This window comes from Cynoglossus semilaevis, chromosome 1 (assembly GCF_000523025.1).
Source record: "Cynoglossus semilaevis isolate Cse_v1.0 chromosome 1, Cse_v1.0, whole genome shotgun sequence".
Taxonomy (NCBI): domain Eukaryota; kingdom Metazoa; phylum Chordata; class Actinopteri; order Pleuronectiformes; family Cynoglossidae; genus Cynoglossus; species Cynoglossus semilaevis.
This window is the reverse complement of record NC_024307.1, coordinates 30,032,939-30,056,040: the sequence shown is the minus strand read 5'-3', so window position 1 is coordinate 30,056,040 and position 23,102 is coordinate 30,032,939. Positions and strand designations below refer to the sequence as shown.

The window sequence follows — 23,102 nt, the reverse complement described above, 5'->3', positions numbered from 1 at the left end:
GTTTGTATTAATTCAATTTTAATTAGTTTTTTTCTTTTTACATCCACCAACTGACACACAACACCCCAGGATACAATATTAGTTCTGCATTAGAGGGTTGTATTTGTCACCTCCATGTTATTAATACATCTTCATCTTAACCACATGCAGTAAATCTAAGATTAGGTTCTTTGAATTCTTAATTGCAAAACCCCCTGAAGTAAACCAGTACGTGTGTGGGGCTGCGCCTTTGAAGAGCTGGAAGGAAAAACAAATGAGGGTGGGCGGTATCAGGGTCAGACAGGCTGATGGGGAGGAGTGTCACTCTAGGAGCAAAAAACAACAATCCTCAGGGGATGTAATTAAAATAATCCAGTGAAATTAATGCTTGAGATCACCTTTGGAAAACTCATTCTTAATATGTGATGATGGGAGGAAGATTTATGCTGAGAGTACTTGAAGGGAAGAGGATAAACCTTGGTGTGCATCTCTAACTTTTGTACCTTTGAAATAGTGACGTATGCAGTAGTTTCCTCAAGACTAATCATAAACAATCATAAAACAGTAATTCTCTCAGACAAAATAAATGGGCCACAGAAATTTATGAGCAGTTTTATCTTTCTGCTGGAAGACAGCTTAGTTAGCCTCGTCTGTGAGGTAATTGACTATTGTGAGGCTGTATTTTCTAAATGACATTTTTCTGTGTGACATAGGAGAGGTTTCCTGTCAATAAACATCATGTCCTGTTTGATACAGTAGAGATAGGGGTTTTGTATAGAAAAAGTTACAAAAAAAATGTTTTTAGCTCACTTCAAACTTCTCAGAAATATTAACAGTGTTGGAAACGCTGACATTTATCTGCTTTTGGTATTATTGATAAATTGTTTTCCAGTAATGCACAGATGGCTATTAGGATGGCTTTTGGAAGAAGCAACTGTCAAAAAGAGAAATCAAACACCAGGGAGTTACATGCTCACAACTTGTGATGGCTTCATGGAAGTTGTATTTGTGATGAAATAAAAAGAGAACTTCTCAGAGCTGTTTACTTCCCATTGTGCTCATGAATGATTTAAAAGGATATTGTGTCATGCTTTGTGAGAGACTGGATTACCGGAAAAGCATGGTAGACTTTTTTAAGACACGGATTGTCCTTCGAGTAAAGACTGTTGGGGACCGGAGACGTGGCCTTTGGACTGATGAAATTGATTATGCGTCTCTTCTTGAGGCTTTTCAGCCTTCGTCAAACTGAGCCTCTGTTGACAGAGTGACTGAGTACACAATGGCGCTGGCCTTGAGTGTAAATGTTTGCCAGCCGTAATGGGCTCGAGTAAATGTGTGTGGCTTTTATGTGTTAAGTGTATGTGCAAATGTGAAACGAAACAAACATTTCTGTGCCTGTGCCTTTGTAGTTGTAGCAGCAGATTCACACTGACTTTCCCTTTGCAATTTAACAGAAAAACAAGATTTTTTTATATATATATTTATTTTTCTGCACCAGTTTGAATGATATCCAAAGCTTGAGTGACTATCAGCCGACCCTGCTGGTTAAACGTGGAGCCGTGAAACAGTGATGAAGAGAGTGAAGAGCAAATGACAGGGTCACAAAATGCCAGACGGAACAATTGGCCTGCTTAAATGATGACTCAATGTGTTTTCTCAAACAGTTCAAATAATAAATACCAAGCAGACACAGAATAAAAATGTGGCTCTCATGAATGGTTAATCTGGTGAAATAAAGATTCCCCTGCTTCCATAGACGTGATGACATCACACGAATGTCTGGTTTGGAGTGTTAACAACATGGTGTCACGGCAGAAGTGGTCTGAAGTATAGCTGCTTTTCTCTAAAATTACACTAAGGCAGTTTGCAAGACATGCTGAGCTTTGACAACAACAAAGCTGGGAGATACCAACACGTTTGGAATCACAGGCCATGTAAATAATTTACAAGATGTGTGGTCATAGTGATCACAGCATTCTCTGTCTTAAATATTGGGTAAATATGGGTAAAATATCTTATAAAAGTCTGATCTCCGGGGTCCTATCTCGTGTTAATGTTTGTGCCTTGTTCACTACAGTATACGATATAGGTAATATTAACTTTTTATTCTGATCCCTATAATCAACCCATAACAAGCTACAACTTATAAACTTGGACACTGGATAGTGAATTGGTAAATCCGTTGTTAAGGGTTAAGTGATGTTTTTTTGTGTCGCAGAAGAGCTTTATTTCTCACAGCTCTCGTCAACCTGTTTTTGGATCAGACGATGGGGTTTGCTGCTATTAATCATTCCACAGGTGTAGAGATATTGTCAGAAACCACACATCCTTTTGCCATTTCATCGGGGGATGAAAATGGAATAGCAGGCAGGAAACAAGGATGTTGGCTGAACACGTCCCTAAAAAACAATTTCCCTTTTTCTTTTTTTTTTCAGTAAATTTGTCAGGAAGGGGAACCAAGTCCAGATTAATTATATTCCATTTTTGTGGTCATCTTGTTTTTTCCCTTCTTCTTCCATGACTCTTTCCTTTGTGTTGCCTACAGTCTTTACAGCCATCCCAGCATCATTTATCACGCTGCCATCTCAACAGTGCCTTCCCCCTTTCTCGCTGGGAAGCCATTAGAGCATCTCTGCATCGCAGCAGCCAGATTGCATTCCGGTACCCACTCACGACATTTATCATCTTTTGTCCTAACTTTTATCTGCCCCTGCCCTGTGTGAAGCCCTATCTGCAATGCCCACTGTAATGAAACACGAGGAGGTGAAAGTGAAGTAAATAACCTAATTAAACTTTGCAAAAAAGGACAAAGGTGAGAAATGCGCATAGGCCTTTTGTGAGAATGCCAGCAGAGGAAGACTCACAGATGGCAGAGAGGAAGTCAGAGCAGTGATGTGGCACTATGCCCATGCCACCCTCTCATCTTAGTATTTATAGTACTCCTACTGCTGCTGTTGTCAATGTCCCATGTACACGAATAGGGAACTGCAGATCTTATGATGGTTCATTTTTCATTATGACAAAGTACTTGATTATACATCAACAAGTGAGTAATGCAAAAAAAATAAATAGGGAAATATCTGTGGTAATGCCTAAACCCTGAATAATGGGTCTGTACAGAAAATCCATCCTTCCCACTCACTCCTCCCTTTGATTCTTAGGCAAAAGGCTGATTGGACTCATTAGGGTCAAAATTGAAGAATACCAAGTGTCATAATTATCGGCCCGCTGCCATTAACAGTATCGAGTCAATACAGTGAAATGTCAGGATGGCTTTAGTGACCAATTATTAATCCATATCAAGCTAGGGTGGACAATTAAATTATGGACTAATTGTTATTTCCACATCTGGTATATATATATGTAGAGCAGGGACCAGGAGGATAGATTCACCCTCTTGTGTTGGGGGGAGTAAAGGCATCTAAAAACAACTACCAACATGGAGTAAGAAGCCATTTTCATGCCGTTACCAAAGGCAATCTTGACCATTAAACATAACACTGCTCATTATTGCACATGTGCCACTTAAATCTCCTCATTTACACTTGATATGGGGATGATGAACTGACGAGAAGGCCCAGTGAGTTAAAACTGAAAAGTAAAAGAAAAGTTTTTTACTTTTTTCTTGTAGCTCTTAGTCACAATATGCTGTAATATTGTATCACTGGCAGCAATATTGCTTACTCTCTGTTGCTGCTCTCTCTGTGCTCAGCACAGCCCAAGTAATTACTGTCATTGTAGTTGAAACAAACTATCTCAAATAATGTCAGTCAAGCCTTTGTGCCAGTGATGAAACAGAGTGAATGCTGTGTAACAGGCCCCCGTGGATTTCAAAGATGCCACACAATGAAGCATGGCAAAACAAAAGTGGCCGCCTTCCACAAGATAGCAGTCATCCTGAGATAAGAACACACTCTCGTGGTTCTGCTTTGCTTTTTTGTTTGCTCTTATTGTAACTCCCGTCTCCATCCCCAGAATCGTTTTAGTCACTATGCAACCAATTGATTTCTACTAAGTTTCCTAGACCCAGCTTATTCTCTCTGCTTATTGCCTGCCGTCTGTTGCGATAAATTATGATTTTTAACAGAAGATTGCATTTTCTTTTTGGGTTTGCTTGCTCAAAAAGCAGTGAGAATGTGCTCTACTTTATTTATTTTTATTTTTCCCTATAAACCTTCTGTTTATAGTCCTCATTTCATTCATAAGGCTACCCAGCCAAAAAAAGGAGCTCTGGTAATGAATACTCACCTTATGTAATGCCAACTTTTGAGACATTAGCTTAAAGGAAAATTGAGCTGCAAATTGGAAATCAATTAAATATTTAAATAAACTCTAACCTAAATCCGATATCCTTTGATTCTCATAACACAAATATATATCTTCAATCTACAATTGTTTTCTAAATATTTTTCTTTTATTTAAGTGCATTGTTTTTTAAATAATCTTCGGTCATTTAAGTGCAGCATTAACTGGCCAGTGTTTTGGATGAGCAGTTCCTAGGACCCCTGACCTACTTTTAACCTCTGCCTGTCAGGCACTTGCTTTAGAGTGATGGACAAAGTTGGAAGTTAATCAGTGACTTTGACTTTGAAACCACAAAATGCTACTTGTATATACATGTACAGTATATAAAAAAAGGGGGGGCAGGGGGTGGGTGAGATGCAGGAAAACAAAATGATTTCTGAAAAGGTGAATGATGTAAAGGTAATGTGATATTATCAAGCCAAAAACTTTCAATACCACTCACAACTAATGTACTAATTAAAGAACATTATCCACACAAGTCTAATTTTTCACTTTACACTCACAAGTAATTGGAGAACAGGGGACATACAGTATAATCAGGATAAGAAGGTGTGGGCTAAGGGATTACTTCTTTGGAAATTATACTTGAGCTCACAAAGAAATTTGGAAACATGAAGAAAATTCCTCTGTCACTGTTATCCTTCATGTTGACTTTCTCTAAGTGCTGCTTGATATTTGGTTCATTTTTAAATTGATGTCACTAATTTTCAGTTTTCTCTTTACCAATTTATAATTTGTCAGTGTCTCATTGTCCTGATGCATTTCTGGCAGTAAACACACAGACTATTTAACATATTTGTGATAGAGCCATTTGCCTATGGAGGGCTTGCTAATAATTTGTGTTGTTTCATTTGTACAGTTTACACATTCCCACCATATTCTACAATACTGAGGCAGACACCACAGAGGATATTGCGAGCATAGGCCAAAGTGGATTTTCTGTACCATCTGATCAGTGTTGCTCTTTAGCACTAACAGGGAATGAAAGTATGTTATTACAAATATGGTATATCCTACATCTCCCGGTTTCATTAGATGTGTGTTGAAAAACACAATACTGATTTTCAACACACTGGTCATGCTTCTCAGTCCATGTGTATAACTGCATATAACATATACATAGCTGTGCAGATGCACACTGTGTACCTCAGGAATGTGCAGATACAGATAATGTTTGAGAGTGTATATTATAAAATAGGAGTATCTGCATGTTTATAGAGGATTCTGCAGACATCTACATATTTTTACAATCCCATTAAATTGGGAAATAAAGCTGTCATATTGTCATCACAATTATAATCACCTGCCATTTCAAAGAACATTTGGCCAGCTTTAGGGCTGTATTTCATAATAACCAAAAGCTATTTGCAGAATCGAAAGTCATCCAAACACTTGCAAGTGCCTCATCTAATGGTGTTTAACCAGGCCATCCAGTCGCCCTTTTACTACTTGTTAACTGAGTCAGGTCTTCTGGGTGTTTTCATTCTCCTCTCGCCGGAATTGACATAATTTGGCCAAAGACTCAAATAAGACCGTCCCTGTGGGACTTAATGGCAAAACTACAGCTTATCCATTCTGTGGACAACTCTCCTTGAATAATCACAATGGGGGGAAAGCGCAGCCAATTAAATGGTGCTGTGTAATGAGAGGCAACACATCATGCAGTGTGAAATTCGGTTTTGCACATGCAGTGGAAGAAAGGGGTGGAAAAAGGGAACCTCTTCCAGTCATTCCAATAATGATGTGTTTTTTTCCTCCTTTCAATGAGCTTGTGGAAGACAAAGTCTATTTCAAAGGATGTAGTTAAAGAAATCCACAGACATACTGTATATCCTGACATTACAGACACACCTCTCTTTACAGTCTCGCTTGTGCTAAATATCTAAGTGAGGAAGAGATTGAAATGGGAGACATGAGAAGAATAACAGACGGCTGTGAAACCCATATAAGACTCGTAATTTAGAGATAAAATATGCTGGTCTACAAGTTCACCCTCCTTAGATATTGTGTAAAAGGAGGAAGGGGAAACACGTTTTTTATTATTATTACAGACAGATGGCCACTGTCAGTACGCCTTTATGAGATACATAAATCATATAATGCATTTTATTTATTTCATTATGACTTTTGCAATAAAAAAGATTTTAATCATTGTTTTGATAGCTGATACAAAGGGAGTATGGGGAGTATATTATAGTCAAAAAGTGACACAATTTATGGAAATGTCAGACAATTTGTTAAACAGTAACTTTACAATATTCAGTGGTTAGCATAGACAAACCTCTATTTGTGAACAGTGTCAGTAAACTACAGTAGAAAACTGAAGAGAGGGAAGAAAACATATTGTCACTGTCAAGGCAAAATTGGCTTCTCCGCTGATAATACATCAACTCGACTCATCCCAAACAACAACCACATCAGTCGGATGCGGGCAACAGGTATGCACAAAACCTTGGCATTTGTGTATTGATACACCCGTAGTAAACATGTACGTGGAAGAATGTATATTACTCTTTGTTGCATCCAGTGCTGGAGGGGACACTTCACCTCACCAAAAGATGCAGGAGCTTGGCTCTGTTTCAACTAGAAAAGGCTGTGAGTCTGGCTGTAGTGTGACAACGTTTCCACCTCCCGTTGAAAACTAACCATAACCATAACTAATAAACCACAGCTCGGCCGTGTGTCATCATATATCTCTGCAATTTAGACGGCGTGACTCACAAAATGGTGCAGAGCCAGAGAGGGAGCTAACTTGAGTCACACAGTTTGTTTGTTTGTGTGTGTGTGTTCTTGTGGTGATGGTGAGTAAATAAGTGCAGCAAAGGGCAGGAGAGAGTTCATGAGTGAGCAAATAAAAGTTAGAGGGCAGGGAAACAGAAAAGAGCAACAGATATAAGATGTTCGTGTGTGTGTGTGTGTCTGTGTGTGAGTGAGAAAGACAGACAGAGAGAAAGAGAGAGAGAGAATCAACTTCAAATGTGGACTTCGAGCACTCACTCCATCACTTTGCCAAATGTAAATCATCTGTGACAAGAGGAGCTTTAGGCGTAAAGATTCCCAATCTGCATCAAGCATCGAAGAGTGCAGCAAGAAGGTGGGGATGTGAGCTTTCTGCCTGGGACTGAGAGATGGCCCTGAGGCACTACAGATGAATGGTTTGGACCATTAACCCCACCACAGACTCTGAACATACCCCACAGGCACACAAATGTGCTGCACTGAGATCAGTGCAATGTGTCGCACTCCTTAAGACCCCTGGTGTGAGACCAAAAAGCTCAGGCCGTGGGACAGGTGTTAACCACACCAACGCACACGCACAAACTTAGAGACACGCACATTTCTGCATAAATTAAAATAAAAACTTTATCTGATGGTATTGAAGAGGAGTATTTTATTTGTGAAAATATATACTTCAAGTTTAGAAACCTCTTTATTCAGACTATCTCAATGACTTTGACCTTCCAGTCTGTTTTTGTTGAACGTCTCTGTCCTTAGACATGCACACTTGCTCTTCATTGTACAGCGTAGTAAAACATAATCTATGCTGTGAGCACTGATGTATTTCAGACTTCACTGCTCCAGTAATCCCATTGCTGCAGCTACAGCATTAATCTATTAATTGCACTGTCACAGTGGCAATGTCACAAAACACCTGCACTGTTATACAGTTCACTGGCACAGCGTATGAGTTGTGATCAAATTTAATACATACGCCAGCACGGCCGGAGTCACGCCAAGTGTAAGCCAAGCAGATGCAGAACAGCGGCCATTACGCTCAGCTCACAGGCTGGTCCCGGCTTCATAGCCAGTCAACAAGGGAATCTTTGTGTGGCTCCTGTGCATGTGTGCTGAGTGGAGCCTGTGTGTTTAGCAAACCTTTGCTATGTTCCTCGTCTCTATTATTTATCACATCATCATCAGAAAGATGCTGACATTTGTATGTACACATTCTCAAAAACAATGGATTCAGTGAGGAGCATTCTGGTTGTTTGTTGATTGCCACTCAAATGGATTTACAATTTAGCTCATACAGTGCTTTTGTCTTGTCAATATTCCCATTTTGAGACATAAGCGCACCAGTGTGGATGAATTGCTCCACCATTTTCAAGTCAATGCATCTTGGAGACATAAGTGCACTTAAACATAGAATTAGAGGCTTGGGACTAGCCTTTAATTACCAGCATCTGGTCCTGCACAATATCTCCATATTGTGTGTGACTATTGGCTTTTCTTTGGTGGGAGTGTCACAAGTCTTGTGAAAATTGCTTATCCTCTGTGTGTTTCTATGGTTTCAGTGCAAGGCGAAATTACTGCAGTCCTCCGATGAAGCTAATGGCTTTAAATAATACACTCAAGTGTAGTGCCAGAGAAATTGGCATTCATGGAGTTAATCACCGGTCTGATACAACCTTTAAACATAATTATAACGTGCACTGTGGACATTGACTTGTTTCAGGGCTTTTTAGACGAAGAAAAAACATCAGTTGTCATTTTGTCCAACCTGTTATCAAGAAACATCTTGCAAAGCACTGATAGAATTGTTTTATCTCAGATTACTAGTTTTGTAACAAGGTCCTCAACAAAACATGTCAATGGTAATTAAATACTCTCACTGGAGATTTTCTCGCCACAACTCTTTGAAGCCTAAATATAAACTTTGTTCTGTAGATGCTGATACTGTTTTTTTTTTTTTTTTTTTTTTTGAAGGCACATGCGGAATGAACAAGTGGAGCCAACAATGAGATTTCCACTTGACTAGTGTCCAGTAGAATGATAAATGAGTTGGCAGAGTGGGCTATTGCATTGATTTGAAGTTGTGCTAACCTACCACTCTGGATACAACACAAATATTAGCTGTCCTTGTTTATTTCGGTGCCTAATTCAGTGTGTGGGGTGGCAAATGTAGGCGACATCTCTCAAGACTACACAGTGGTTGCATATACTTCAATGTGTGTGTGGGTGTGAGTGTAAAAGGGAACAGAATAGTGTCAATTTAAATCAAATTAGCATGGAAGCAAATTAAGCAGAGGGATTTAATTTGTGCTGTTGTAAAATGCTAATTCTTGCTCAGCCCGGAAGCTCATATGCAAATTAAAAACAATTTTACAATAATTCATATTAAGCCAGGCATGCATAAAACACACATTACAGCTTGATGTCATCTGGGAAATATAGTATCATTGTGGTTTTTGGACTTGCCACAAGATGATCCTGCCGAGGAGTATGTTTGCATGCACATTTGTAACTTTTAAATTCATCTATATTACATTTCATGATATCAACATTACGGTTTTTTTCTATTTTCGCTCCTAATTGTACTAATACCACAGTTGTACAGTAGTAGAAACTATAAATACATTAATCTCACAAAGTACTAGATCCAGAGGTTTCCAAAACAAACAATTTAATTTAATATTTAATATAGTTTTTTTTCATGCCACAGTGGTGATACGTCAGTGATAAAATCAGTTTTTTATGAACTAAAGATTTTTAAAGCAACATCTGTGACTATGTCGGCATGGGATTGTTGCGACAATACTCCTCTCTCCACTGTAGAAAAAGTATGGAAAACGTGAATGGTTGTTCTAAGTAAAGGGGCATGCAATTTTGCTTACAGCCTGCTATTTACAGTTTGCAAATGCTCAAACAATAATGGTGCATCAATAAGTAATTTGCTGTTTATCGACTTACGATGTCGCTGGGTCAATTCATCTACATGTACAGTAAAGTAAATGTTTTGTGTTGATGCTCTCAGCATGTGCAGATCTCTGTAAATCCAACTGCCTCTACATGAGCAAAGGTGAATGTAAATTGGCTATGGGAGGGATTCATCTTTAGGGAGTGCTGGCTAATACTGATTTGACACGTTTTAGTCAAATGACTTTGATCTACTAAGCAATGTAGAAAAACGCTAGATGCTGGGTATTCAGGAGTAGGACATGCCTAATCATAAAAAAATCATACAAATTATAAAAATATAAAAGTGGCAAAGTTGAACTAACAGGTTGAATGTGCTTGACTTTTTACTCTTGGGTAACACTGCATTAGTAACAACCATGATGCTACGATGGATGCAAATGACTGGACTCTAGTTTTCAGTTTCTGACCATTGAACAAAACTTGTAATCTGAGACAGTTTGTATCCTCAGTTTCAAATTAATTACAGTTATTAAACAAATCTAGTTATGTTGCCTCTGTACTAAATATTAATATTTAATATATTTATTTTATTGTATTTAACCAATGGTAATTTATTATTAGTTTTAGATTTTTTCTCTAATCTCTTTGTCTGAGAAAATAAGCTTCAATAGCCATTCCAATATTTAACACATTTTTTGTTGAACTGAAAAACCCCCTCCACAAAAAATTGTAAAAATCACTTTACTAAAACTATTTTTAGTAAAGTAAATTACTAACTTTTGAAAAGTCAGACAAGTTACTAAATGGCAAAAAATCTGAAAGTGTTAAACCCTTTCAGCAAATCCTCTCATCTTCAGCTATTTCCCTTTTACATTACTGTTGAGCAAAAGAGGAATTGTTTGTTTTCTCTCTGCTCTTCCTCACTAACACGCCGTCCTCTTGGCTCACAAGGGACAATTACGTCCCTAATTCAAGCGATTGCTGAGCCCAATTTTCCACACAAATTAAACGGGACACATTTGAAGAGTGAGGGGAATGGGGTGAAGGAGAAAATGAGAGCGCAACACCGGATGAGACAATGAAAACACAGCAGCAGAACAAAAAGTGACAGAAAAAGAGAAACCCAGACCTCATAAGGTGGCACCCCAGTTAACACATTAACAAAAATATAGATTTACTAGAGAGGGGGCTGATTGGCATTTATTTGGGGAGGGGGCAGCTGTGTCCACTGCATGCGGTAACAAGTAGCTCTAAGGCACTAAGGACTGTGCCATCTGTTGAACAGGTCCAGTCAGCCATTTTCTGCCCCCGCCTGTCTCGTATCCTCCACCTTATCTGCAGCCGGAGGCTGCCTCATACACAAATGGATCCAGAGCACCAACAGAGGGCAGCTCTCCCTACAGAAATGCAGTGGCATTTGAGTGCCAACGGGTTAGTCTAGAGCGGGCACAATTGAGGTCTCTTTTGGTCCTGAGTGCACATCACAGATGGGAAGAGAAGCCTAGAGTGTCTGAGCTGCCTATGAATATGCAGCAGTACAACAGAGGTAAATTAGGGAGCTTCTGTGTTGCTTCCAAACAGAAAGGGAGGAAGGTGGGCTGACAGCAAAAAAAAAAAAAAAATGCCCAAAGAAAAGCAGCAGGAAGAATAAGCCCAAATGAGAAATGGGTAGAAAATTGTCAATTAGCAAGAAACACAATAGGAGAGTGTTTGAATGGAACGTGTGCATGAGGAAGATCAGGCAGAGCAAGGACACAGTGGAGTGCAAATGAAGCCCAATGATCATTTTTACAATCTGAAAAAGTTTTGACCATGTAAAGCTTTTGCTCTGAAATCTTAGTTGTACACAGGGCTAAAGTAATCTCTAGTAAGTTTTGTTTCTCTCACCCTTAAAATCATCAAAGCAGCCACCGTGGATGATAAGTTTGTTTTGGCTTTGAAAAGATGACCCAGAACAGCTGTCAAAGTAGGATATGGAAGCATCGGCAGCTGCTAGCAGGCGACTGAGGCTAGGAAATTAAGAGGGTGTTTTGGGGGATGGTCAGTTAAGAGGCGTCAAGATTCGGGGGCTGCTGAACACACCTGTCCAGGTCTTTGTGACATTTGTGCCCAAATGTGACTGTGGAATGCCTGGACAAGTGCGAGAGAGTGGCAGCTCTGTCAAAATAAATTTTGAGAAAAATATATGTACGTTTTTATCCTCATTCGGTGCTCTCATGTAGATTTATGCTAGACTTTGGAAGATGTGCCACAGTTTCTGAGAATATAACTTTAAACAGCCCCCTCGCCACTAACATTTATCGACTCTAGTCCTTTTTGGGAAGATCCCGTAATTAAATCCTGTCAATAAATCCTGGGGCGGCACATAAAGGGGGGAAATAAAAAGAGAATGAATTTCTTCATTTGCCTCCCTCCTGCTGTGAGACATATGTAGCGCTAGGCAGAGTAGGAAAAATAAAACACATCTGAACAGATTGTAGGGAGCATTTCTCAAGCACAAAGTTGAAAATCTCAGCCATCAATTTCACTTTGTGTGGCTCAGTTGTATATGACCTTGGGTGAATGATCCCTTCATTCACAGGTCTTCAGCTCAACCGAGGGCTTCGGTCTCTGCGAAGGGAGCAATAAAAGTTTTATTCGTCCCTACGCGACTCCTGAGGCTTAATGATTCATGGATCTCGCCGTTAAAAAAGGAGAGGGTGGCAAAAGAGGGATGCTGTGGTGCAGCACCAGAGCTCAATGAGGTTTAAAAACTGTTGTAACGCATCAATGGACATGTGTCTGATGTCTGAAGTAACTCAATTCCAACGACTTCTAGTCGTAGGAGTTCAGAATGAGGCCTGGATGTAAGGTTCACAAGACAGTTTGTTTTTATATTTTGTGGCAACAAAGATGTGGAACCATAGGGAACAGGGAGTTGAACTGATGTTGACAACTGTTGAAAAGGAGAAATGATGATGTCTCTTTAAGAAGGGGGAAGAAAAGGCCTATAGAACTACGGTGTTGGATAGGGGTGTGTCATAAATAGTGATACTTTTACAGTGGTCTTCTCTATATGATTACCGCATTAGGATGTTTTTCTCATATTGAGATTTTTATTCAATTTGGCAAGAACCTACGTATTTGGGACAGTTTCTTTCCAACAGTACTGTATATCAGGTATCTCATGCTACTGCATGTAGCCTTGCTTGAATCATAAGGAGCATTTGCAAATACTTATGTTGGACATGAAAGACATGGACTTTTGTATACCTGTAAGGCATTACACCTAGTCAATGACAATAAAAGCCCAAACTCAGCAGTTCACAAAACTCTGGGAACCATAGTTCACTTACTTTGAGTGTCGGCGAGGTGGAGGAACAGACCCAGGACAAGCAGCAACGGCAGCAGCAGTGTGGGTCTGGCTCTGTGCATGGTGGGACAGCTTGGCACCAGCATGCTTTGGCAGCCTTGGTGGCACTGGCTCACAGGGCCCTGTGAGTCAGTCTGGTCTGATTTCTCAGATGCAGGGTATTCACAGCCTATACAGGGAGAAGAAGGAAGAGGGAGAGAGTGAGATGGCGGGAGTGAGCGAGGAAAAAGAGAAGGCGACTGAATGAAACAAAGCTGTTTGGCTCCATGGGTTTTATCTATCCCTGCACATTTTTGACATACCCCCACACAGACTCAGCTAGAGCTGACAGTGGATAGGAAGAAGCTGATGTGCTCACAGGGTATGTTCTGACAGTTCTCTAAATGAAATAGTCTTTCACACAATGTGTGTGCATTTGTGCGTGTGTGTGTTAGAGAGAGAGAGAGAGAGGGAGTGAGAGAGAGTGAGAGAGAGAAAGACCACATTGATGAAAGGGTAAAGTAATCAGATTTTGACTTCACAGCTATGGTTGGGAGCACCAATTAAAAAACAGTGTGTAAGTATGTCATCTTCCCATACAGCTGTATACATGTTTCACATGATTGTGGCATGTAAACACAATAACGACATATTCACATAAAGCAACGAAACAGACGTTTCACAGGTGGAGGTGAAAAAATTCTAAGACAAATTATAGTAATTTTTACTTAAACCAAAAATAGTTTTTCTCTAGATATCCTCAACTTTCAACTTTTCCACCAGAGAATTCCTTCTTTGTAGAATACACGGTATTTGCTCTGATTGAAGAAGTGTTTTATTGTTGGAAAAACATGAAATTGACATTAATCCCTTAACATCCTCTAAAATAAGTCTTGGAACTTTCTGTCATTACCCTTATATTTTCTCTTTCACTAAACCTGAAAAATATGGTTCTGCTTACAGCTCAGCAATTTGCATTCAAACGTTTTCCTTAGAGCTCTGCGCAGCTGCATTTCAGAGAAGTATCCTGTCTGCAGGTTAACCAATGGTTGCACCAATGGTTGCAGATTGTGTGACTGCAGAACGGAAATAACTAATAGTGGGGCCAGTGTTTTCAGTATTGTTGGTGCAGCAGTAAGAAGGTGTTGGTGTAAGTGTGAACAAAGGAGACTGAAATAAAACATGTGCTGTCACCCATTTTAATAGAAACACTTGGAAGGTTGACATAAATGACTTCGTGAAATTTTAGTGTGTTGAAGTGTTGAAGGTGTGAAATGAATGCAGAAGGAAGACTGTGAGTGGCTTCCCGTTAAAACATATTTGTACATTTAGTGATGTCTCAAAATTGCATTTGTTATTCACTAAGCACCGCTGCCATGACTGGTTATTTACACTTCGAAGTAAATAAATTATATCCAGAGCCCATTTATATTTTAAAGCACATTTAATCCACAGGGGCTTTTCTCTTTCTGCTTTTTTGTTTCATTATTTTGCTCGTCTGCAAACACACACACACGTTATCCAGTGTCACTCAAACAACAACAAGGAAAATCTATAAGACAGTGCTCAACGGTTGTCATTCTTGTTGGAGCCGTTTATCGAAAAAGAGCCACAATGTGTCTGTGAAAATCAATGTGATACAGTGAGCTGGTGTTAGCCGCAGACTGGCTCTGTCCCTTGTCATCCATTAGCTTAAGCCAAAGCTTTATCCTTAGTGATGGATGCTTAGCGCCTGACTGGTATACAGCTCCAAGCTAATTTGAGTTTGGATGATGTACCAGACTGCTGGTTAGTATGCGAGTTGTCGTGCTTATTCTGCTGTATGGCTGTTGTTACAGCTGTGATGCCTGGTTGCGACTGACCACTGTGACATTTCTGATACTTTATGTACCATGATTGTAATCACAGATCTTGAGGTTTTCTGAATTATTTTGCAGTGGGAATCATACTTGCAGCCCACAGCAGTTTTTGCTACAAATAACACTTTGTTAAACTTCTTATCTGGAGATTGTCCTGTCAACCAATGAGAGAGGGACAGAAAAGAATCTCTCAGCATCTCTCGAGTCCAATCAGTAGACCTGGTGATGACAAAGAGCCTCATTTCCCTGTTACCAAATATCCTCTTTCCTAAAGCAAGCTGGCTGCATGTGGTGTCTGTGGTGCTTTAAATGGAAGAAAAGATGGGAAGATTGCACGCCTCAGTTTGTGTTGGTGGGAGATAGACACGACTACCTGTCTGCAACCACTGCTGGCCCAGCAGTGAGCACATACACATACAGCACAAGTGAGCACAAACACATACATCCCCCACAAAAAGATGCATGTGCATCCATTTTGTTTAACACAGTACACAGATATATGGTATTTTCATATGAGTAATAGTATTTTTTTCCACGATGATTTCCGTTAGAATCAAAAACACAAAAAAACATGAGCATGGTTTGAGGGCAAGAGTGTCAGCTGTACGTAATCCAGGGACAACCGCCTTGTCTGAGACACTTATTGTTTTATGCATCTACCCTTTCTAATCTAAATGATAGCCTTTAAGCTAATTAACGAAGTGTGAATTTCCATAATGACATATTAGGGAGTACACAAAGGACAGGAGTCAGCAGCACTCTCTCGCTCTCTCTCTCACTTACACACAAGCTGAAAGAGACAGAACTAGCCTGACATCCAAGTTGCAGTGTCATGCAGGTAAATACACTAATGCTGGCTAGCACAGGAATTTATGAGATACTGCAGCTTTTTGTTTTGGAATCTTGTGTTTATGATTAATTGCATGAACTGTATACACATGTGCATATATTTAATACGCATTTCCATATCATTTAGTAACATTAAATAAGGAGCCAACCACCTTTGCTCGTTTTATCCATTCTAGGTTATGGACTTTTATACATTTGGTAGCAGGGACACTTCCCATTGAACATTTATTACAAAAGAAAAGGGGGAAAACAATCTTGCCTTTCTTCCTGAGCCTTGGTGGTATTATTGTGTTCCCATTCAGTGGTGCTTCATTCAAAGGATTTTGCTGTTGATAGTGATCATGCATTATTAAACAAAGCCTGACAACATGCACAATGTTAATTAGAAAAGGAGGGAGCGTGTGGTGAGAAAAAGAAAGGGGCTGTTGAGCTGCCTCTTCTTTTTCTTTCCCCATGATCCTTATCAGATATGTGAAAGAGAAAGAAGGAGTGTTTATATTCTCCATAATGGCTGTCTCCAGACTCATTTGAGTGTATGGGTTTGGTATTCTGGTCTATTTAGATCAGCAATATTATTAAAGAAGGGGAAACAAAAGAATAACTCACAATAATCTTATATTCTAGCCATGGCACAATAAACTTGATATGAAAGCATGTACGCTGAATTCATATGAGGTCTCTGTGGCAGCAAGTTTAAACCAAATTTGTCCTTTTATATTCTCACCCAAAATTAATGCTGACATCTGAGGACTTATCATGATACATCCTCAAAGCAAACTTAAAAGGGTTTTTAATAAAAATGTTGAATAAGATCATCTTTCTTACACTACGGCTAATTTTGCTGTTGTCAGCTACACTGGATTTTTCAAAGGGATATTTCTAATTTCAGGCTCATTCATAAGCCAAATTGCAGTGATATAAAAGTTGTTACGGTGTGTTATCGCATCCGACCACAGCTGCTGCAGAAACGCCAGCAAATCTAGAAAAATCAGACCCTTTGTAATTAGCCACACATGTAACGACAAAACATGGTCGAGCCACCGAGGGTAGGATATAAAGTGCCTTTGGTTATAGATTTTAAAAAAAGCCAAGTACCAGGTCCAGTCAGGCAGAGCAAATAAGAATTTGCTTTACTTTATGAGGCAGTACTTTCCATTTCCCTCTAGAATAGCCGAGTTTAGGAATGTAGTAATTACCCCCGTATGCACACTTTCAAAATACAGCTATACGCAAGGGCTATAGCGCTGAGCACACGGTGTAGGCTGCTGAGTTAGTACTGTAATGATTATTGTGATACTTCTGTTTGATTTTGCCCCGACACTGGGAGAAACTGCTTTTGAAGCAACTATTGTGGCAGGGAAAGGGCACAAGATGACAAGACATCAGGGCTATGGCCAGTGAATTTACAGCCTCACACCAGGACATATTTTAAAGTCAAGGTGTTCTCAGAAAATCTCTCTCACGGAGACGTAGGGCTATATGGACATACATGTACAGGTCAGGTCAGGTTTAAAATGGTCTTATCCATAACAACCTTCTATTCTAAGTCAAACACTAAATATTAAGCTATGTGGGCCCAAACAAAAACAAAAACAGAAAAAAAAAGACTTAATCAAAGCTGGATGTTGAAATTGGTTCACTAGTCCTGAGTGAAGTGTTTTTTTTTAAATTGGGTTGCGTTGTATGGAGTATTGTTCTTGTCTTACATAAAGAAAATTGGCCGGTTCATTGCTTGGACTTCCTGTATGAAGTTGTTTATGCTTGGGATTAAATAGGTTAACGGCTCACTCTGAATTCAGCATAGGTGTGAGTGTGAAGTGTAGTTTATTTATATGGCCTTATGATGGACTGATGAATTGTCCAAGGTTTAAAGACCCTCTGTCATTGACTGGTGGGATTACCTTAACCCACCACAACCACCACAACCCTGACAGGGATTTTGCAGAAGAAAATAAATGAATGAAAACTGTGTTGAAATTCAATTTCATAACTGTGTGCATATTAGTTTAATTCTCAGACTGTGCATTTATTTTGCCATTTATTGTGAGAAGCAGCTGTACATATATTAATCATTTCCCCACAAAAACATGTAGAAGTTGACATATTGACTTCTCAGGCAGCTGCATTGAGAACAGCAAAAGACAGCTTTCTTCCACGAGCCCCCACTTCCTCATTCCTCTCATCAGGAGAGGTTAAATTTGGAATAAATCCACAACATGTCTTGCATGTCAGCCTTACCCTCTTATCTTTTTCTTTACTCTGTCTTTAAGGCTAAATATATAAAAGTCGGTCTCTCTTTTACTTTCTGGTTCGTGGTCTTTTTTTTTTTTTTGTTCGTAACCACTCGTCTCCTGTGTTTTGCTCTTGTCTGTTTTGCCCTCTGTGTTTTCTTTTACAGCAACTTTTTTTTTCTTGCTCTGACCACCATGCTTTGATTTAAGACAGTGTGACAAGGCCGTTTCTCACACTTCACTCCCGATCAACTGGAATGTGTAATACCATCCCTTGAGCTAAGCTAAGCTATGCCCTCAAGTGCAGCCCCCACATAAAAGACCCTGACAAATGCACATCAGAGGAGTAAATTTGCTGTTCCTATTTATTTACTCATTCTCCCATCCTTCCTGCCCCCACAGAACTTGATCACACAAGTCTCCCACCATCATAAAGTATCATTCTGGTGGTGCTATATAATTGGAAGCTTTCACTTCAGTCTCTACTAGTGACACATTTTAAGATGCAAACATATAAACTGCTAGAGTTTAGATTATTATTCTAAACTGCTTGAGTTGATTATTTCTGTTATGTCTTGTTGTCTGAATTAATTATCCAAAATTAATTGCACAGCAGGAAACTAATTTGGTCTGATGACATTTTTCTGTATAATAATTGATTTTAAAAGACCTGCTGTGTTTTAAGCACAAGAGGCTACAACTGTTCAATTTTATTTGTCTCTCTGTCAAAGCCCTCATCACTTGGCTGTGGAATTTGCATGTATAAATTGCACACAACCAATGGTCCTCTAATTTGACTTATTCTCTGATCTTTAAGCAGGTTGTTTAAACATCAGTATATGGCCCAAACTTCTATAAACAACTTCACATCAAAAAACAAAGGTCAAGGAGAATGTGCTACCATTTAGAAACCCGTTACCTTGTGTGAGTGCAAAGAGCAAGGTTACGTCCTTATGAGAATTCAGTCCACCCAATCTGACCTTCAGCACACGACTCAGTGACTGAAAGCATCAACTCTGGAATACTCCTCCTCCTCCTCAAACTCATTCTCTGCACTCTATTCTGCTTTCAACAGCCTCTCCTTGACTCCACTCTTGATAGCGCACCTCCACACACTTTTCCTCCTTACTTCCTCTCTCTCTGTCTTCATCCTTATCTAGTTTTTTTTTTCCTCCCTACTCTTCTCACCCCTCTCTCCACAATTCCCAGCAGCTGTTGGGTTCAGATGGATGGTCCCTACAGTGCAAGACCCTGACCTGTGGTCTAGTGACTGATTATCCCAATGCCCTGTTGTGGTGCTCCCAGAACACATACCAAAACACTGTGCACACAGCCACTCACAAACAAGCGCGCACACACAAGGTTACAAAGCTATTGGGTAAGCACTGGCACACTGGGGAGTTTTGAGAAGGCTAGGAAAGCAAAACACTACAGGAACATTTTTCATCTTTGGCTGCATGTTTGAATTGCCTGCTTTGACCTTGATGACACTGTAACACTTTACCTAGTACTCTACTTACTCTGTTGAATGTTACTAAAATCTTTTCAATGGGGAACTGATAAAACCTCAGTACAGCCTTAGAGTAAGCTTCGCAAACATTTGAAATGTTTTGGTTTCTGCACCTTATTTGTTGGCCTTCTCCTCTGCTGTTTTCACTTGTCACAGTGCAGGCAGCGTCTGTAGTACAAGCATGTTCCACTTGGGTCGTGCTTGACCTTGCACATCACCATTTAGTCTAAGGAAATAACTTGTTATCATGCAAAATGGCTGAATCTTGAAGAGTCTATTGTGTCGGGAGCACAGAGTGTGGCAGGATCTGGTAGAAAATGAGAAAAAAGGTTGGCGCTGCAGTAGCATCAGCCAACCCAGAATGGCTGGGATTAAATTTACGCCGCATGAACAGGGGAGGGCTAAATCATGTTACATATTATGAACCAGGAAAAAGGAAGAGGGACGGGGGAGAGAAGGGGAGGCAGGGCAGAGAAGTGTGAATATAATGGATAACGGGTGCAGCGAGGCACAGAGTACGAGAGGTGGGGTGAGAGGAGAGACGACAGGGGAGAGTGATGTGGAGGGGGAAGGAAGCGAGGAGAAAGAAGAGGAGAGTGCACAGGAGAATGTGTCTCACTGCCAGCTTTTCTCCCGCTCCACCTGTGCTTGTACACCCAACACATAGACTGTGAGACAGAGGACAGACATGAAGGATAGGTGAGGAGGAGATGATCCTCAATGAGGACACATGGGCGGAATGTGTCTTTTTCCAGAAAGGGAGAAAATAGAAGGTGATAACCAGGGGCAAAAAAAAAAAAACAAGAGTCAGAAATGAGTCACATGTAAATTACTCTCCAACTCAAAAGTGCAACTCAGTGTTAACTTTGCATCCGGTTACATCGCCTCAGCCAGAGTCAAACAACTCCTACATATACTCTGCATGTTTACCAATGTAAACCAGGCATTTATGTACACAAATAGACAACGAGCAGAGAACAGGCACACATACCCTTTGCACCACACGGCTCCTGGCACTTTGACATTTCCCCTCAACACTGCAATGGTCTGTGGGAGGATGAATAATCACACTTCCGTGAGGCACAGCAAGTTAAAGAGGGGAAGGAGAGCAAGAAGGAGGACGTTCCCAGCCTGAGCTCACGTACTTTTATGGAAAACACAGAACCATCGAACAGACACTTGCCAACATGGCAGAAAACATCAGTGCGGCGCTCCCGTGAAATAAAGTGAACAACACGGTACCAGGACTTCCCATCTGTTAATACATATGGCATAAATATGTAATGATATGCATCCTTATCTCTTTGAAACAATTAAAAAAACCGAGGTGCATTGTGTGAAAGTGACATCATAGTGGCTTTTGTGCACCAGCCAAGCCGCTTGGTATGTAAATGCACTACTTAGGCGTACATGAAGGATGTAAGGAGGCGCTCTGGGCTTTACACGCTACACTCTTAGGACAGTAAAATAATTAAAATGCCAAGTGTCTCCCATTATCTAAATGCTAATTCGTTTCAATATACCCTGAGCTGAAATGTAATGCCACATTATAGCTGCTGTAGTGAGCAAAAGCAACGGCGGGTGATTTCCCTTCAATTAGCCCAGTACACAGTATGTGATCTTTTTCTACCTCAGGTGATGCAGTGGATCAAGCACAAACCTCTTGAAGCCTCCGTGGTAATAACCATATCTACTGCCATTTCACTTTTATCAACCTCAAATGCTATGTCCAATTGTTTACTTGTTAGTATTTGCATAACAAACTAATCAGCAGTTCTTAATTTTTCAAACTTTTATGAGCATCTTTTGTTCTTTCTTTTTTTTTAAAACCAAGACACGAGATTCGACAAGACAGTTGACAACTAATAAAACAGACAGGCAGCATTAAAATCACCAGCTTATCAAAACTGATTTGCATAAGAATGCACCACCACCAACTGGTGGGGCAATGGTACAAAGATATTTATACAGATGAGATGATTTTTTTTTTATTTTATGTTGTTGTAGTTCGAGGTTTTGCTGGCTCTGCCCTTCCATATGCAGTGTACTGTGATAAGACTGTAAAAGGATGTGTTAGGCATGGACAACAACGACTCAGTAAGGCTGTTTCCATATTTCATACCTTCATACAACTATCTTTATGTTACTCATCACTGTAATGTGGTTGCTATTGATTAATAGATTTGAAAGACTTATTTCTTTATTCTTGGATATACTTGAAGTGTTTTTTTGTTTTGTTTTTTCTAAAGCAGTTGTTTCAAAAAAGGCAGCGAGTCTGCTTGAAAAGCAATTTATCACCCTAAGGCTAAAGCAACAATTTCACTTTTGTCGTTTCACTAAGACAAACGATTGAGATTGCTTCCAAACAAGCAATCACCAATCTGTGATGCCATGTTGTACTGCATCAACAGAACTGATTAATAAGCTGCTGCAAAGGGATGATAATTTGTCTGACTGTAGTTGGTAGACTAAAACGCAAATCAAATGTCACGTTCAAACAAATGTCAATACAGGAAATCAAAACACCTTTGTCAATGCGAGGCGAGAGCAAACCTGAGAGGGTGACATTTGGAAATGATTTTCCCTTTCTCCATTCCGTGTTTCATATGATTGCGACTTCTTGGTAATCATCAGATAAATATAAAACCCACGTCATGCAAATAACTTTTTTACTGCTTTCATTCTACATCGAAAACATTCCTAGGAAACCTTGGTACTCCATCAACCCAATACAATCCACCCCTGAACACTCATATACGTGATTAAGACACTGTCAGGCTTGACACTGCCATCTCCCATGCTGTCTGTGGCTCTCACTGGGAGTCGCTGTTGACTGACTGCGTGGATCTGCCTTATCATTAACAGGGACGCCTGTGCCACCACAGACGGGCTTTGATGACAGAAACTGAGGCCCTTGTGCCTGCCCCTCCCATTTCGCCTGCCCAAGTGTCATCTAAATGAGATAGGGCCCAGGAGCTGAGGGATTAGGCACTGCATAATTACCTATTTAAAGACACTAATTGAGCATTTCATTAAGAGAGTGGCACTGAGATTTTGCCAAGGAGGGCACTACAGCGAAAGACAGAGGGAGACGGAGAGAGAGAGACAGAGAGAGGTATTGGTGCACACTTGCATATATATGTGTTGTGTGTCTATGTGTATAATGGGTGGGGGGGTCATGTGTAGGTACAGCAAGTGATGATTAGGTTATGATGCTGTGCATGCTGTATGCTTGTGTTTTCGGAAATTCAGTGACCTTGAATCCAAGGGTTATCTTGCTGGCACATTTTCTTGATTAAATACTGGAACAGCATCACAAACTAATTACATTCCAGTTTTATTTCTAAACTAAAAAGTGCTTAACAAATTAACTTATAGGCAACTTGACTTGCTTATGA

At 40.0% G+C, this 23,102-nt stretch overlaps 1 protein-coding gene across 1 annotated transcript in view; it reads right to left on the bottom strand.

Moving 5' to 3' along the window:
* Positions 1 to 23,102, bottom strand: part of LOC103390678 (receptor-type tyrosine-protein phosphatase delta) — a 259,293-nt gene that overhangs the window by 33,383 nt on the left and 202,808 nt on the right. The window contains 1 exon segment of the mRNA XM_025052801.1: positions 13,260 to 13,445. Coding sequence (XP_024908569.1) covers positions 13,260 to 13,362 — 103 coding nt within the window. The 5' untranslated portion in view covers positions 13,363 to 13,445.